This window comes from Phocoena sinus, chromosome 2 (genome assembly GCF_008692025.1).
Source record: "Phocoena sinus isolate mPhoSin1 chromosome 2, mPhoSin1.pri, whole genome shotgun sequence".
Taxonomy (NCBI): domain Eukaryota; kingdom Metazoa; phylum Chordata; class Mammalia; order Artiodactyla; family Phocoenidae; genus Phocoena; species Phocoena sinus.
The window spans coordinates 90069867-90088845 of record NC_045764.1 but is presented as its reverse complement, the minus strand read 5'-3'; the positions used below and the strand labels follow the sequence as shown (position 1 = coordinate 90088845).

The 18979-nt window shown below is 36.0% G+C and overlaps 1 protein-coding gene across 1 annotated transcript in view; it reads left to right on the top strand.

Annotated features, from left to right (window-relative positions):
* Window positions 1-18979, top strand: part of CTDSPL2 (CTD small phosphatase like 2) — a 69053-nt gene that overhangs the window by 9007 nt on the left and 41067 nt on the right. Inside the window, 1 exon segment of the mRNA XM_032623079.1 lies at window positions 9667-9876. Within this exon segment, the coding sequence (XP_032478970.1) occupies window positions 9691-9876 (186 nt within the window). The 5' untranslated portion in view covers window positions 9667-9690.

Below are 18979 nucleotides of genomic sequence, written 5' to 3'. Positions count from 1 at the left end.
AAACTCTTCCTTTTATATTTTATGTTTAGGTAATAAAATTAGACTATTGCAGATATTATGTAGGCAATTTCTGATCAGTATTTGGCCCAATTGATATGTATTTTTGGTTTTGGTCAGGTAATGCTGGCCTCATAAAACAAGTTGGGAAGTGTTCCCTTCTGTTTTCTGGAAGAGTTTATTGTTTGTTTTGTTTTTATTAAGATGTTTGGTAGGATTCTCCAGTGAAGTCATCTGGGTCTGGAATTCTCTATGTTGGAGACTTTTCCTGCAATTTAATTTTTTTTTAAATATGGGGCTGATCAGGTTATCTTTTGTTTTTTTTGTTATAAATTTATTTATTTATTTTTGGTTGCATTGGGTCTTCGTTGCTGCACGTAGCCTTTCTCTAGTTGTGGCGAGGGGGGCTGTGTGTGGGCTTCTCATTGCGGTGACTTTTCTTGTTGTGGGCTCTAGGTGCATGGGCTACAGTACTTGTGGCACGTGGGCTCAGTACTTGTGGCTCACGGGCTCTAGGGCTCAGGCTCAGTAGTTGTGGCTCGCGGGCTTAGTTGCTCCACAGCATGTGGGATCTTCCCGGACCAGGGATCGAACCCATGTCCCTTGCATTGGCATTCGGCCACCAGGTAAGTCCCTTTACAGGTTATTTTTGTTGGATGTAAAATCCTTGGTTTACATGTTCTTTTTTTTTGGGCAGGAGGTGGGGCTGCGTTTGGTCTTAGTTGCTGCAGGTGGGCTTTCTGTAGTTGCAGCCAGTGGGGGCTACTCTTCGTTGTGATGTGCAGGCTTCTCATTGTGATGACTTCTCGTTGTGGAGCATGGGCTCTAGGCGCACGGGCTCAGTAGTTGTGGCTTGCAGGCTCTAGAGCGCAGGCTCAGTAGTTGCAGCGCACAGGCTTGGTTGCTCTGCAGCATGTGGGATCTTCCTGTACCAGGGCTTGAACCCATGTCCCCTGCATTGGCAGGCGGATCCTTAACCACTGCGCCACCAGGGAAGGCCAGTTTACATGTTCTTCCCTTGATTAATTTATTTTAAATATGTTACTCCATTTTTTTCTGGCATAAAGCGTTGCTATTGAAAAATTTAGAATAGTCTCATATTCTGTCCATTATAAAGTCACTTAGTGCATGCCTAAATCAGGGGTCTGCAAACTACTGCCCATGGGCTGACTGCCTGTGCTTGTAAACACTTTTTTTGTACACAGCTATGTCTATTCATTTACATATTGTCTTTGGCTGCTTATGCTATGCAATGCCATAGACAATTTGGAAACCAGTGAGCATGGCTGTGGACATTGATATTTGAATTTCATATAACTTTCACCGTATGGTTTGTAAGCCTAAAATATTTGCTTTCTGATTCTGTAAGAAAAAGTTTGCCTATGTCTATCTTGCCTATATGTCCAAAGAATTTTTCCCCCATTTCTTAAAATTCAGTAATTTAAAGTTCTAGTAGCTCATACTAGACTGTCTTGGTATTTGTCTTTTTGGGTTGCTATTCTCATGTCTGTGTCTTTCAATACATGGTTTCAAACTTCTGTTTCTGGAAAGTTTTCTTGTTGTACTTTTGAGTGTCTGATCTTTGACTCTCTTCAATATTTGATCAGTTTTTCTTGAATCTGCATTTTTTTAATGTTTAGAAATATGTCTTTTTTCTGTTGTGTTCATTTACTTCTTTGTTCTTTTTTCTTTAGTCTTCATTTATGAAATAATTTTTTTTTTACTTTTTAATTTTTTTCTGACTTCTGTCACTTCATCCCCACCCCCTGAATTCCAGTTAAATTTGTTTTTATATTAGTGGTTTTAACCTTTCCTTGGAAGTGGTTTATAGTTGTGATCTGTCTTTATGGGGTTACTTTTTATAATTTTATTGTTTGTAGGAAATTAGGGATTTTATTCTGCTTCTCTTTTTTCTTCTTCTTATGATAACTATATGGGCTCTGGTCTGATTTCTGTTACTTTTTAATGTGAAATTTGTCTTCCTAAACTTTTAGAAGGAGCTTTGGTTAAAGACAGGTTTTGGCTTAAGTGGAACTTTCTGTTGTTTTCTTATAGTGTTTGAAAATGTGGAGGACTGCTCTCTGAGATTGCTTAGTTTATGTTCCTCTTTCCCTCTTTTTCTAGTATTCTGTTTGCTTTTCTCATTTGATTCTGTCCTACTCTGTTTTGACTATATTCGGCAGTTTCCTTGTATTGAACCCTGTCAGTAGCTCTCATAGTCAGGATTTTTGTTCTTCTTATTTTTTAATGGAAAATATCAAACATATGCACAAAGTAAACAATGGTATCATGAATCTCCATATAACCATCACTCAGTTTTAGTAGTTATTAACACTTTGTCTGTCTTCTTTGATCTATACCTCCACCCACTCCTACCTGGTTAGTTGTTATTCATAAGAACTTTTTACAGGTGTTTATTTAGGTAAATTTTATATACTTTGAAATACATAGATCTTAGCTGTAAGTTTTGACAAATCTACACCCGTATCACAATATAGGACATTTCCTTTCCTCAAGGCAACTTTTATTCTGATTTTTTTTTCTCCTTAGATTATTTTTGCCTCTGCCTTTTTAATGCCATCACCAAATGCATACTCTTTTGTGTCTGCCATTGCTCAGTGTCTGTGAGATTCTTTCATGTTGTTGATGATATTAGTAATTGTTGCTTTCTGTTTCTGATTATTATTCCACTGTAAAAAACAAAGCAAAACCCACAATATTCATCTTTCTGTTGCTGAGCATTTTCGTTGTTCCCAGTTTGGGGCTATTGTAAATAAAGCTGCCAGGAACATTTTGGTAAAAGTACCTTGTGGACATGTTTATATTTCTCTTGTTTAAAAACTTAGAAGTGAAATTATTGGATCAGAGGGCTATGTGTTGTTTATTAGAAAGTGCTCAACTTTTACCAAAATTACATTCCCATCAGCAAAATATGAGAGTCCTCATTGTTCTACATCCTTGCTACCATTTATTGTTGTCAGTCTTGTACAATACTTTTTACGATTCAAGTAGATGCGGATTAGTATGCTATTATGTTTCTAACTTACACTTCTGATAATAAATAATATTGAGTATCATTTCATATGCTTGTGGCAAGTTATCTAGCTGTTATGAAATATCTTCTCAAATCTTTTGCTCATTTTTTTCTACTGTTTGTCTTCGTTATGTTTTAGGATTTCTTTGTATTCTGCATACAAGTGCTTTACAAGATACATGTTTTATGAATATTGCGTCAGTTTGTTGCTTGCCTTTTGATTTTTTTTTACTGGTGTCTTGGTGAACAGAAAATTTTTAATGTTTATTAAGCCAAGTTTATTCAGTTTTTCCTTTTATGGTTATTGCTTTTATAGTTATTCTTTGTATAAGAGCATTTCATCTACAAGGAGATAGTTTTATTTTTCCTTTCTGACATAGGTTTCTTTTCTTTTCTTGCTTAATTGACTAGAACCTCCAGTAAAATGTTGAATAGAAGTAGTGAGAGTAGACATCCTTGTCTTATTTTTGATCGTAAGAGGAAGGCATTTAGCTTTTCACTATGAAGTATGATGTTAGCTCTGGGGCTTTTGTAGATGTCTTTTATTGGGTACGAATTCCCTTCTACTCCTGCTTTGTTGAGGTGTTTTTTTTTTGTTTTGTTTTGTTTTGTTTTTTGCGGTACGCGGGCCTCTCACTGTTGTGGCCTCTCCTGCTGTGGAATACAGGCTCCAGACGCGCAGGCTCAGCAGCCATGGCTCATGGGCCCAGCCGCTCTGCAGCATGTGGGATCCTCCCGGACCGGGGCACGAACCCGTGTCCCCTGCATTGGCAGGCGGACTCTCAACCACTGCGCCACCAGGGAAGCCCCTTGTTGAGTATTTTTATTGGAAAAGGATGTTGGGTTTGGTCAGATACTTTTTCTGTATCAACTGAGATGATTGTGTGGAGTTTTTCCTTTATTCTTTTAATATGGTGTATTAGATTGATTAGTTTTCATGTTAAACCACCCTTGTATTCCTGAGAGAAATACCACTTGGTCATGGTGTGTAATCCTCCTATTAAGCTGCTGGATTTGGTTTGCTAGTATTTCGTTGAGGATATTTCTGTCTATGTTCCTAAGGGATACTGATGTGTAGTTTTCTTGTAGTGTCTTTGTTTGACTTTGGTATCAGGGTAATGCTGGCCTCATAGATTGAGTTGGGAGGTGTTCCTCAATTTTTTGGAAGAATTTGAGAAAGATTGGTGTTAATTCTTCTTCAAACATTATGTAAAATTTACCAGTGAAGCCACCTGGTCCTGGACTTTTCTTTGTGGCAAGTATTTTTTTATTATTAATTAAATCTCTTTACTTGTTATGAGTCTTTTTCTGTTTTTTCTTGAGTCATTTTAGTTGTGTCTTCTTTAAAATGTGTCCATTGAATCTAGGTTATCTAATTTGTTGTTGTACAGTTTTTCATAGTATTTTCTCATAATCCATTTTATTTCTGTGAAGTTGGTATTAATGTCACTTCTTTCATTGATGATTTTAGTAGGTTGAGTTTTCTCTTTTTTTCTTGTCTAGTTCTAAAGATTTGTCAATTTTGTTGCTCTTTTCAAAGAACCAACTTTAGGCTTCATTGTTTTTTAAAAAATTATCTGTTTGATTTATTTTTGTTCTATTTCTTTATTATTTTCTTTCTTCTGCTTGCTTTAGATTTAGTTTGCTTTTCTCTTTCTAGTTTTTTAAGCTAGAAGGCTTTTTTATTGATTTGAGGTCTTTTTAAAAATATTAGCATTCACAGCTATAAGTTGTCCTCTGAGCACTGCTTTTAGGGGCATGCTATGAGTTTTGGTGTGCTGTGTTTTTGTTTTCATTCATTGTGAAGTATTTTCTAATTCCCCTTGTGATTTCTTCTTTGACACAGTGTTTATTTAGGAGTTTGTTGTTTAATTTTTGCACATTTGTTAATTTCTCAACTTTCCTTCCTTGTGATTTCTAATTTAATTCCAGTGTGGTTGGAAATCATATACTTGTATGATTTCAGTTATTTTATTTATTTATTTTATAAATTTATTTATTTTATTTTTGGCTGTGTTGGGTCTTCATTGCTGTGTGCAGGCGTTCTCTAGTTGCAGCGACTGGGGGCTACTCTTCGTTGTGGTGTGCGGGCTTCTCATCGTGGTGGCTTCTCTTGTTGCAGAGCACGGGCTCTAGGCGCGTGGTCTTCAGTAGTTGTAGCATGCAGGCTCTAGACTGCAGGCTCAGTAGTTGTGGCACATGGGCTTAGTTGCTCTGCACCATGTGGGATCTTCCCGGACCAGGGCTGGAACCCACTTCCCCTGCATTGGCAGGTGGATTCTTAAGCACTGTGCCACCAGGGAGACCCGATTTCAGTTCTTTTAAAGGTGAGACTTGTTTTGTGTCTTAACATGTAGTCTTTCATGGAGAATATTCCATTTGTAAGTTGAGAAGAATGTGTATTCTGTTGTTGGATGGAGTGTTCTATGTATATGACTCTTAGGTCTCAAGAATCGTTCAGGTCTTCTATTTCCTTATTGATCTTTTGTCTAGTTATTCTATCCGTTTTTGAAAGTGGAGTATTAAAGCCTCCAACTCTTGTTGAATTGCCTGTTTTTCACTTTGATTGACAATTTTAACTTTATATATTTGAGGACTCTTGTTAGATACATGTATGTTTATAATTTCCCTCTAAGTGCTGCTTATTACATCCCAGAAATTTTGATGTGCTCTCTTTTTGTTAATTTTCATTACAAAATATTTTGTATTTCCCTTGTGAATTCTTGTTTGACTCATGATTTATTTATAAATTTAAAAAATTTCAAGTATATGGTACTATTTAAGATTTCTTTTGTTTTTGATTTATAATTGTGGTCAAGGAACATACTTTGTAAGATTTTAGTCTTGATGGTCAGTTTCAAAAGTTCATGAGGGCTTTACTGCTCCAGCCCTTTTATAACTATTAAGTATACCTTTTACAACTCATTATTGGAATGGACTAAAACCCTCTATATTTCAGCCTCCTTCTTTAAATGCTCTTGTCTTTCTTTCCAGTGACTGGTTATTTTTAAGTTCAGAGGACCTTTCTCCTAAGCTTGCCTAAAATCTTCACTCTCCATGAAGAGTGATCTAGCATTTTATATATACACTATGATGTGTATCTATCCTTAGCCTGTTAGACTTTTTTACTTTTTTTTTTTTTTTTTTTTTGCGGTACGTGGGCCTCCCACTGCTGTGGCCTCTCCCGCTGCGGAGCACAGGCTCCGGACGCGCAGGCCCGGCGGCCATGGCCCACGGGCCCAGCCGCTCCGCGGCATGTGGGATCCTCCCAGACCGGGGCACGAACCCGCGTCCCCTGCATCGGCAGGCGGACTCTCAACCACTGCGCCACCAGGGAAGCCCTACCTGTTAGACTTTTTGATTCTCATGGGAAGAGGTATCATTTTTATCCTTTTATTACCATACAGGTAGCAGGTGACCAATATTTAAATTTTTTTTTTTTTTTTTTTTTTTTTGGACTTGAGAGAGCTTTTTAATGGAGCTTTTTATTAATTAATTAATTTTTGCTGGGTTGGGTCTTCGTTTCTGTGCGAGGGCTTTCTTTAGTCGTGGCAAGCGGGGGGCCACTCTTCATCACGGTGCGCAGGCCTCTCACTATCGCGGCCTTTCTTGTTGCGGAGCACAGGCTCCAGACGCGCAGGCTCAGTAGGTGTGGCTCACGGGCCCAGCCGCTCCGCGGCATGTGGGATCTTCCCGGACCGGGGCACGAACCCGTGTCCCCTGCATCGGCAGGCGGACTCTCAACCACTGCGCCACCAGGGAAGCCCCAATATTTAAATTTTAATGAGCTGAACCCCTTGGACTGAACTAGCTATATGTGTTTAGTCTTTTAAGACCTACTTTATATGAAGATATTATTTCATAAAATTTTTAAATTTCCATTAAAGATTCTGGGTTTAAGATAGGTTCACCCGTAGGTATTTTTGAAAATATTAAAAAAAAAATTTACAGATTTTTAAAGAAATTGAATACAAATAACTTTCTTTTTGAAAAATTACCCCATGCATTTGCTTTATGGGAATTTTCCTTTTTAAGGAGTGCTGTGCTGAAGAACAAAGGAATTAGACAAAATTTATACACTGTAAATAGAGTTATTTAAGTAAATAATACATACCTTGAGTAAATCCCTTTAGAAGTTAACATTGACTCTTTAGGAGAAAAGGCAGTATGTTTTATTTGGGGATGACAACTTAAAACTGAACACTATTTGGTGATGAAAAACAAATGGTTGTTTGGAAAGATATTTTAGGACTCCTCTGGTGAAGCCTTTGAGGTTGGGACTTTTTTGTTGGAGTAGTTGTGTGTGTGTGTGTGTGTGTGTGTAGTCTATATGTTAAAAAAGGGAGGGGTCCTAACTTTTTTTCTGTGACTGTTGTGTTGCATTACTAAAGACACGACTTTTTGTTTGTTTGTTTTTTGTTTTTGGCTCTGTTGGGTCTTCATTGCTGCACCGCGGGCTTTCTCTAGTTCTGGTGAGCAGGGGCTACTCTTCGTTGAGGTGCGCAGGCTTCTTGTGGTGGCTTGTCTTGTTGTGGAGCATGGGCTCTAGGCGCACGGGCTCTAGAGCGCAGGCTCAGTAGTTGTGGTGCCGGGCTTAGTTGCTCCATGGCGTGTGAGATCTTTCCGGATCAGGGCTTGAACCCATGTCCCCTGCGTTGGCAGGCAGATTCTTAACCACTGCGCCACCAGGGAAGCCCAAGACACGACTTCTTAAGCTTCCTAATTTGTCTGCGAAGACCCTACTCTTTGCCAAGAATTTCTTCACCTTTAGGAGTTTAGAGTGCTTAACTGGTTAGACTTTTTTGCTAATGCATTCACTGTTGTGAGTAGTTTTACTCTTCTCTGCACTTTATAGCTTTTCTAATTCCTTTTTCATTTTGAGCGTCAAGATGGTAAGATAAATAATGTATTCATTATACAGGTGAAAAAATATTTAAGTGGCTATAGCTTAGCTATGATTGAAGTAGGATTAGACCTAATTAATATCTCTTAATTATTAGTGTAGTAGTTTTTGTATTCTGTTTCACAGATTATAATTCAGGCAGTGTTCTCAACTACTTCTAAGTCTTGGGACAATTTTTGCCAGCCATTAATTTTCTCACCAGTGAAATGAGAGAGTTCAAATCGATGGCCTCATATTTTCTGTCTGATGTGAATTTAGTATTTAAAGGATCATTACAAACAAATGGCCAACAGGCACAGGAAAAGATGCTCAACATCATTAGCCATTAGGAAATGCAAATCAAAGCCACAATGAGATACCACTTCACCCCCACTAAAATGGCTATAATAAAAAAATAAACAAGTAACAAGTATTGGTGAGGATACGGAAAAAGTGAAAACCTTGTACATTGCTGGTGGGAATATAAAATGGTGCCGCTGCTGTGGAAAACAGCAGTTCCTCAGTATGTTAAACATAAAATCACCACATGAACCAGCAATTCCACTCCTGGTTACATACCCAATAAAACTCAAAACAGGTGGTCAAAAAGAAACTTGTACATGAATGTTCCCTCCAGCACTATTCACACTTAACCAAAAGGTAGAAACAACACAGATGTCCATCAGTAGATGAATGGATAAACAAAATGTAGTCTTACCCCATTCAATGGAACATTACTCAGCCATAAATGGGAATAATGTACTGATACATGCTACAACATGGATGAACCTTGAAAACATTATCCTAAGTGAAAGAAACAGTTATACAGGACCATATATTGTGTGATTCCACTTACATGAAGTGTCCAGAATTGGGAAATCCATAGAAACAGAAAGTAGATTAGTGGTTGCTTAGGGCTAAGGGCAGGGGGAAATGGGGATTGACTGCCAATAGGTATGGGGTCTCCTCTGGGGGTGATTGAAAATGTTCTGAAAATAGATAATGGTGATGGTTGGACAACACCACAAATTAATAAATGTTACTGAATTGAACACTTAAAAAGATCATTACATATGGTAACATCAAATACCACAAAATGATCCAGTCATTCTTGTTATATTGATACTTGTATACTTGTTGATATTTAGAATTGTGCTCTTGGAATTAATTCATTCATTGACTAAGGGTTTTTTCCACTACATTGTAAGCTCCAGAGGGTAAAAACCTTCTCTATCTTGTTTTACTAGGCACTTACCTAGCCCAGTGCCTAGAATATGGTAAGTGCCCAATAAATACTTGTTGAATGAATGAATGAGTGATTAAATGAATGATAAGGTCAGCATGGGTGGAGGCAGCATAGTGCCCTGGAAGGAACATGTACGCTCTATTAGATCATAGGATATAATATTTCAGAAGTTGTGGGAAGGTTATTTGGGAGAACGGAATAAAATTCAAAGCACTACACGTTTCAATTAAAAGGTTAGTTTCTTGGGAATTCCCTGGTGGCCCAATGGTTAGGACTCCGCGCTCTCACTGCTGAGGGCCTGGGTTCAACCCCTGGTTGGGGAACTAAGATCCCACAAGTCATGTGTGGTATGGCCAAAATAAATAAATAAATAAAATGTCAGTTTCTTATTTCAATCCCTTATAGACCTGGACTTCTTTTTAATCAAGATATTTTTATTATATAAGCTGGGCACATATCGGTATGCTAGGTTTAATTTTAATAACCTGTATTATTTTTCTCTTATAGTTTTACATGTGGCACCCATAAAAGATGAGGCTGAGAACACGGAAAGCTTCTCAGCAATCAAATCAAATCCAAACACAACGCACTGCCAGAGCAAAGAGGAAATATTCAGAGGTTGATGATAGCCTGCCTTCAGGAGGAGAAAAACCACCGAAGAATGAAACTGGCTTGTTGTCTTCAATTAAAAAATTCATTAAAGGAAGCACACCCAAAGTAATGGTTTTACCTTTTAATTATATCATTAAAAATGAAGTTTAGGTTGTTTTCTTTAAGCATGTAAAGATGAGAAATCTAATATTGCTAGAGCCCTATTTAAGGGAATGTGTCTACATTTTGATGTTAAGAGTATTGACATGTAAAATATTTAATGGTCAGTCAAGAAAACATTATTTATTCTACTTAACTGATCCACTTAGCCTTCTGTTTTCTCAACTTAGAATTATGGGAAGTAAAATAAATTTTTTCTTATTTACTTGAATTATTTCTTTTACTTACATTTTTTTTCATTTCAAAGATAAGTTAAAGTTTCTTGTTAATATTAATACATTGTCTAATTAGGGAGATGATTTATCTGAATTCTAACATTTGTACAATGAAAATGTATTATTCATTGATGAGAAAACAAAAGTTATTAAAGAAAGAACGGGGAATTCCCTGGCAGTCCAAGTGATTAGGACTTGGCACTTTCACTGCCATGGGCCCGGGTTCAATCCCTGGTCGGGGTACTAAGATCCCGCAAGCCATGTGGACACTGACCAGGAGTCATATGCTCTAGATTCATACTTCTTACTCTGGACCAACTTAAATGATCTGAGGAAAGGCATTTGCCCCTCTTAGCCTCAGGAAGACAGTAAAATGGGACTAATACTAACTGCTTTGTCTGCCTCAGAGTTGTTTTCAGATTAGATGGCAAACAGGTGGAAAAGCATTTTGAGAAATTTTAATGCATTAATGATAATGTTATTATCATTCATTGTATGTAGATTTTGTTATCACTGTTGCCTACTCTTATGTTCTTTCTTGGGATTATTATATATATGATAAATTTCTTATTATAATGTAAGTTTGTCACTTTGATAAGTAGAAAAATAAATCAATGTGACAGTTTATTCATAGTGATAGATTTTTGTCATCATAGAACTAAAAATGCCTAGTAACTGTGAACTATTGGCCAAGGTTTAGAAGTATTCTGTGTTAGAATTTTCCTTTTCGTTTTGGTGGTTTTATTTTGTTTTTCTAATAATATAAGTAAAATTTCTTTTGTTAATTTTAAATGTAATTTTTAAGTTTCTTTGAGTTAATTTACATGAGCCTAGAAGTATTCTAGTATTATTGTATAACAATGATAAAATTCCTTCCAGAAACATGAATTCCTGAATCTTTAAATTCCGTATGGGTTATCATTAGCCTCTGTTGATGAGAACATCACTATATGTCAGTTCATTCTCTGAACACTTCTAAATGTTGTAAAGTTCTTCCTTATCTTGAAGAAAATATACCTACCCTTTATTTTTATTTTTATTTTTTTTTTCGGTATGCGGGCCTCTCACCGCTGTGGCCTCTCCCGTTGCCGAGCACAGGCTCTGGACGCGCAGGCTCAGTGGCCATGGCTCACAGGCCCAGCCGCTCCGCGGCACGTGGGATCTTCCCGGACCGGAGCATGAACCCGTGTCCCCTGCATCGGCAGGCGGACTCTCAACCACTGCGCCACCAGGGAAGCCCGTACCCTTTACTTTTTCATAGGTTCTTTTTCTTCATGTGCAAGTACAAACCCTCAGTCACTGTCCTGGCTAAATATTTCTAGTTTTCATTATATGACATATATGATATAGATCACCACCTTGGTCACCCTTTTCTGTTGTTCATGAAAGGTAACAACCAGAAGCGAACGTTGGTTTTTCCTATGTCTTCTGACTTCTGTTCATATTTATTTCCGTTGATTTGGACATACTTCTATTGTTGTCAATTATTTAACAATATGCACTACTGCCTTTCCAATAAGTGACAATGCTGGGATTTAACCCAGGTACAATTTGACTCTGATATCTGTGCTCTTTTTCCTATACCGTTCTGTCTCAAAGTAGCTAGATAATATCTTTATAGCATCACCTGTCTTGTGTAAGGATTGAAAACTTTCTTGATGAAAGTAAATAAGAATTGAGTCTTTCTATGCTGCTGATTTTGTCATTTATTTATATTCTATCATCAGCTCAAAGCTTGAGGCTTATTCTTCTAGGAAATTTTTTTTTCCCTAGTACTTTTTGCATGTATCATCATCCTCTGTCTTCAGTCTTTCTGACTGGATGATAGACGGCTTCTCTTATTTCTACAAGTGTCCTTTTAAAATCCAAGTTAGCTAGATAACTCCCTATGCAGCCACTGGTTTCTTTGGTACCTTTCCTTTCTCTTCTTTTGGACTTTTAAAGTTATGTGGTTAGAATTGAACTTTATAGACAAGTCTTCTTGCTTTTTTCTTTGAGTTGTCTTTCTTCTAAGGTGTCTGACATTGCTCTCATGCCTGTCTTATGAATCTGGCTTTTTGAAACTTGGTCTCTGCATATGGGCCAACTTTTTTGCTCTTCTTTACTGTATGATTTCCAGTTTGAATGGCTGCTGGTATTCTTGCCAGTTTACTCTCACTGACCTATTTTTATTTTCCTTATAAGTTTTAATCTGTATTCTAGTCCTAACTTGGCATAAGTTAGCCATGAGAGTATTTAGATAATTTAAACATATGTTGTTCATCTAAGAGGTGTGTATTAGTTTACTAGGGTACGTAATAGTCTGCCATAACAGAATATCACAGATTGGGTAGCTTAAACAGCAGAAATTTATTTTCTCACAGTTCTGGCAGTTTGAAATCTAAGATGAGGTGTTGCCAGGTTGGTTTTTTTCTGAGGCTTCGCTCCTTGACTTCAGATGGTCACCTTCTTGCCGTGGCATCATATGGTTGCCACTTGGTGTATGTGTTGTCTGTTTTGTAATCTCCTCTTCTTGTAAGGACACTAGTCATATTTGGATTAGGGCCCATCCTAATGATCCCACTTTAATTACTTCTTTAAAGGCCCTGTCTCCAAGTATGACTACATTCTCAGGCTTTTGGGGTTAGAGCTCCAACATAGGAATTTTAGGGGACACAACTCAGACTGTAATAGAATGAATGAAATCTCTCATGTCTTCCAGATCTAGATTTTATGATTCAAGGATATACCACTTCTCTCATTTCAGAATTATGAATTGTCAGTAAGAGTACTCAGGAAGTGTTCATACTCAGTCTTTCTGCTTTTAGCATGATGAGATTCCTAATATATATTTGAAGTGAAAGAAGACTTCACAACTAAAATGTATTTGCTTTATACCAGTGATCTCTCTATTCCTTTCTAAATAGGTGGTTTCTAGAGTTTTCCCATAACAAAATTGTCTTTTTCTCTGTTACCTAAATACTGTTACACTGTCATAGTTAGGAGTCATCAGTTTCCTGTTACATTAAATCAGTGTTTTTAGATCTTTTAACTATGATCCACAGAAAGAAATAACATCTTATATACTACATTCATACATATGAAACAAAACTCACCCATAACATACTTGATGTGTTCTGATTTTTCTTTTCTATGCTGTTGTTTCTTATTCTCCTTTTAAAGGTGATTTTCATGTTTTAAGTTGATTTTATGATCCACTGATAGGTTGTGCTCCTTAGTGTGAAAAACATGATTAGATGAAAACTTTGTTCTCTTTAACCTTTGTATTACTAAGCTTCATAGTTATATTTGGGAATTTTCTTCCTTCCAAAGTTAAATCTCATTTGTTTGTGTAAAAGAACGTCTTTCTAGATGAGTTCTTTAACAACTAGATTAATTTACCATTTATTTTTATTTTTAATTAACTTATTTATATTTGGCCACATTGGGTCTTTGTTGCTGCACAAGGACTTTCTCTAGTTGCAGCGAGCAGAGGCTACTCTTCATTGTGGTGCATGGGCTTCTCATTGTGGTGGCTTCTCTTGTTGCAGAGCATGGGCTCTAGGTGTGTGGGCTTCAGTGGTTGTGGCTCGTGGGCTCTAGAGCGCAGGCTTAGTAGTTGTGGCGCACGGGCCTAGCTGCTCCGCTGCATGTGGGATCCTCCCAGACCAGGGCCCGAACCTGTGTCTCCTGCATTGGCAGGCGGATTCCCAACCACTGCACCACCAGGGAAGTCCCCTTGCATGTAAATTTTAGAATTAGCTTGTCTGTTTCTCCAGAAAAGCCTACTAGAATTATAATAGAGATTGCATCACATGTAGATCATTTAGTGAGACTGGACATCTTAACAATATTGAGTCTGCCACTTCATGATCGTGATATATCTCTATGTTAATATAGGTGTTCTTAATTTTTTCCTGCTAATATCAAGGTCTTACATACCTTTCATTAGTTTTATTCTTAGACATTTGATGTTTTACAATGCTGTTTTAAATGCTGTAATACATTAAAGTTTTTACTTTCTGTTTGTTGCTAATATATATAAATATAATTTATTTTTCTATATTGACCAGGTACTATGTGAAATTGCTAGATTCACTTAATCATTCTATTCTTTAAGATTTCATAATGTTTTATACATACATAATCGTATACCAAATAACCATAATTTTCTTGTTCTTTTCTGATTTCTAGGCCTTTTATTTCTTTTTCTTCATTTATTGCATTGGTCAGGACCTCTAGTACATTGTTTAGTAGAAGTGGTGAGAGCAAACACTTGTTACTGATCTTAGGGGAAGAGAGTTTGTTTACATTAGGTATGATGTTAGCTAAATGTTTTCCGTAGTTATCTTTTATCAGTTTGAGGAAGTTCCCTTCTGTTCATAGTTTGCTATAAGATTTTATTATGTTGTTGAGTTTTATCAAAGACTTTTCTGTATCTATTGAGATATTCTTCAGATTTTCCTCTTTTAATGTGGAGTAGAACATAAATTTTTTTGAATGGAAAACCAAACTTGTATGGCTGGATTTGATTTGCTGCTGGGTTTGTTTTAAGGATTTTTACATCTGTGTTCATGAGGGTTTTGGTCTGTAGTTTTGATTTGTAATGCTTTAAGATTTTGGGATCAGGATTATTCTGGTATCATAAAACAAGTCAAGAACTGTTCCTCTGCTGCTTTTTTTTTTCTAAAAGAACTTGTGTTGACTAAGTATTATCTCATCCTTAAATTATGAGTAGAATGCACTGATGAATTCTGGAGAGGAATTTCTGGAATGTGACTGGGATTTCTTTATGGAATAGCTTTTATTATAAATTTGATTTCTTTAATATATATGGGGTTGTTTAGCTTTTCTATTTCTTCTTCAGTTTTGGTCATGTGTTTTCCAAGGAATTTGTCTATTCATCAAAGTCATCAAATTTTTAGGTGTAAAGTCTTTGCAGTATTTCTGCATTAACCTAATAATGTCTGCAGGATCTGTAATGATATGTTCCTCTTTTCACTCCTGATGTGAATAATTTATGATTTATCTTTGTTTTGATTCGTTTTGCTCCTAGAGCTTTATCAATTTCATTACTTTTTCAAAGAACCAACATCTGTCTTTGTTCATTTTCTCTTTTCTTTCCAGTGTCTGTTTAATTGATTTCTGCTTTTTATTTTTAATATTTTCTTCTATTTTATCTGGTTTACTTCTACTTTTCTAACTCATAGAAGTGGGAGCTTAGAATAGGAATTAGTAAACTTCTCCTGTGAATATTTCAGATAAGTGATATTTAAGGCTTTGCAGACTATATTGTTTGTAATTGCAGTTACTACTCAACTCTTCCATTGTAGACAATACGTAAATGAATGAGCATGACTTTGTATACTGATATTTGATGTTCATCATAATTTTCATGAGTCATAAAATATTATCGTTCTTTTCTCCCCCCCCCCAACCATTTAAAAATATAAGAACTACTCTTGGCTTGCTGGCCATACAAAAACAATGTGCTGGACTTGGCGTTTGGACTGTAGCTTGCCAGCCCCTTGCTTAGGTCATTAATACTACACCTTAATTTTTTTCTAAGTCAACTATTTAAAGCTATGATTTTCAGAGTACTGCTTTCCCGCATATTCTGATTTTATGTGTGTGTGTGTGTGTGTGTGTGTGTTTTGGCGGGGGGTGTGTCATGCGGTACATCTTAGTTCCCCGACCAGGGTTCAAACCTGAGCACCCTGTATTGGGAACACGGAATCCTAACCACTGGACCGCCAGGGAAGTCCTCTGACTATATTTTTGTTAGCTTATTTGTGATTTATTCTTTGACCCATAGATTATGTAGAAATGTGTTATTTAATTTCCAGATCAGATATTTGGGCATTTCTTAGATATCTTCTAATTGTTTATTTCTAATCTAATATTATTGTTATCCAAGAATATACTCTGTATGATTTCATTTCTTTGGTGTCTTGATATTTTGTAGCATATAGACTATTTTGGTGAATGTCTTATGTATTTGAAAAAATATGCATATTCTGGAATTGGTTAGTGCAGTTCTATAAATATCAGGTCAAGTTAGTTGATAATACTCCAGTTTTCTGTGTCTTATTTTAAATCTCCAACTCTTAATTGTGAATTTGTCTGCCTTGTCTTTCAGTTCTGTCAGTTTTGCTACATGTGTTTCAAAGCTCTGTTAGGTGCATACACATTTATGATTGTTGGGTGTAAATTGTTCTTGTTACCACTGTGAAATGTCCCTCATTATCTCTAGTAATATTATTTGCCTTGAGGTTTACTTGGCCTAATATTAATAAAGCCACACAGTTTTCTTGCTTACCATTTGCATGATACACCTTTTTCCACTGTGTATTTATATTTAAATTGGCATGGTTAGTCTATTTACATTTAATGTAGTTATTAATATGGTTGAGTTTAAAGTCTCCCATCTTGTTATTTATTCTGTGTTTATCCCATTTGTTATTTGTTATTCTGTTCTTATCCTGCCTTCTTTTTGATGAACTAGTTATCTTTTAGAATTCCACTTTTTCTCCTATGTTGACTTTTTAAAAATTAACTTTATGGGGTATAATGAAACACAATAAGACACACTGATTTAAAGTATATGTTTTCATGAATTTTAACAGAATTGTACACCCATGACCAAAAAGTACCCTTGGAGTTTTTGCAGACAGTCTCACAGCATCACCCTAAACACCATTGATTTGCTTTCTATCATTCTAGATTGTATAAATCTTTTCTAGAGTGACCTATGAATATAACATGTCTTGCTTCCTTCACTCAACATAAAGTTTTTTGATTCATCTATGTTACTGCATGTATCCGTAATTTATCCCCTCCCTCTCCTGTACTCCAAGTAGTATTCTGTTGTATGAGTATACCACATGTCATAATTTGTTATCCACTTGGATTATTTCTGGTTTTTGGCTATCATGAATGAAGTTGCTATGAATATTTCAGTCTTGAATCCATGTGTGGGCATATATTTAGGTTAAACGTGGGTAAATAACTAAGATTGGCATCGCTGGATTATATGATATATGTGTGTTTTTTTATGGTAGGTTTATTGAGATACAATTCACATACCATAAAGCTCACCCATTTAAGGTATAAATTCAGTTGCTTTTAGTATATGCACAAAGTTACGCAGACATTACCACAGTCAATTTTAGACCACTTTTATCATTCCCCAAAGAAACTCTGGACCCTTTGGCTCTCACTTGTCAGCTCCACCTTCCAGCTCAAATTTTTTTCTCATTTGTTGGGGGTGACTTTTAAAATTTTCTCTTGTGATTTCATTAGTAGTCCCTCTTGAGCAAGTGGTTCTTAAACCTTTTGAACTTCGGATCCTTTACCTTCTTATAAATGATTGGAAACCCTAAAGAACATTTGTTTATGTGGGTTATATCTGTCAATATATCTCATTAGATATTAAAACTGAGGAATTTTGAAAATATCAAAATTATAATTCTAAACCCTACATGTTGATACAAATAATATTTTAACTATTTTCTAAAGACAAAAAGGAAATTAGTGGGAAACATGACATTACAGTTTTATAAACCTCTTTAATCGAAACTTCATAGAAGGTAGTTTGTTGTCATTGAAGCATATAAAGAAAATCATACATGTATTTAGAAAAGGGAAGAGTATTTTAATATTCTTTGTAGATAATTGCAGATATTATACCAAAACTTGACAAATTGTGCAGTATCTTAAGTTCTTGTTCCAAGATTGAATTTGAGAGCACTACAATGATCTTTTCATTGGTCTGTCTTGTGCTTGGAATGAATCTTTTATCTATATATGATTTTGTAACATCATGCACTGATTATTTGGAAAATATTGGTTCACTGAATTATGTAGATCTTCCACATATGTGTCCACATTGACATAGTTCATTATTTAATACTTAAAAATCACATTTCTAAACAACCCCACTGATCTCAACAGAACAATCTTTAAGTATTGGGAAGCTGTCAGTCTCATGGTGCTTTGTCCAAGTTTTCAAACATCTCAGTTTTTGCTTGAATGCTCAAATTTTATTGTTGGCAGCAAGAAGTATCAGTTTTTCTTGAAGTGACAGGCTTGCTTTGTTCACTTTTCAGAAAATAATCTACTTCAAGTAAAGATAGTTTTCTATCAGAAAAAATGGTCTAATTCAGCTTACAATTCAGTCACACTAATGCTTTTTCTCAAGACAGTTGTGGAAACACAGTTGGCAGCAGAAACGCTTTGTGTGTACTTCCCATCTTGTCATATAGAATTGAACACATATTTAAGGGTTGAGATTTAATTAATTTTACATTTTCATCATGGACCTTCCTAAGTAGAGCTGGCTTTTTTTCCCCCATGCAGGTGCATGGCAGTGAAAAATAACTATTGGGTGTCAGTGCCTTGATTTGTGCTAAGGTGGCAGTAGTTATAAACCATTTTTTTTGCACAGTCATTGCAAATTTTGGCATAAGTAATTCTAGGATAAATTGAGATGTAAAAAAATAATTTACCACTTGTGTTTGTTACCATGCATTCACAGTAAAGACAATTTTTGATGATTAGTTGATACTAGTATCAGACAAGTACAGTCAAAACAGAAAGTCCAACCACATTAGTAAGGCTAAAGTGCAATTCAACACACCAGATTTTAACTCATTTTCTGTATTTACAGTTAAGTCTTTAATTCAGTGATTTACTTTATCATTAGAAAGTGGAAGTGCCTGTTTCTTTTATTGACTTTTTTTTTTAAAACATACACTCATCTGGAAGGTAAGACCTTCCAGATTCATAATTTATATATTTACTTATTTATGGCTGTGTTGGGTCTTTGTTGCTGCGCACGTGTTCTCTCTAGTTGT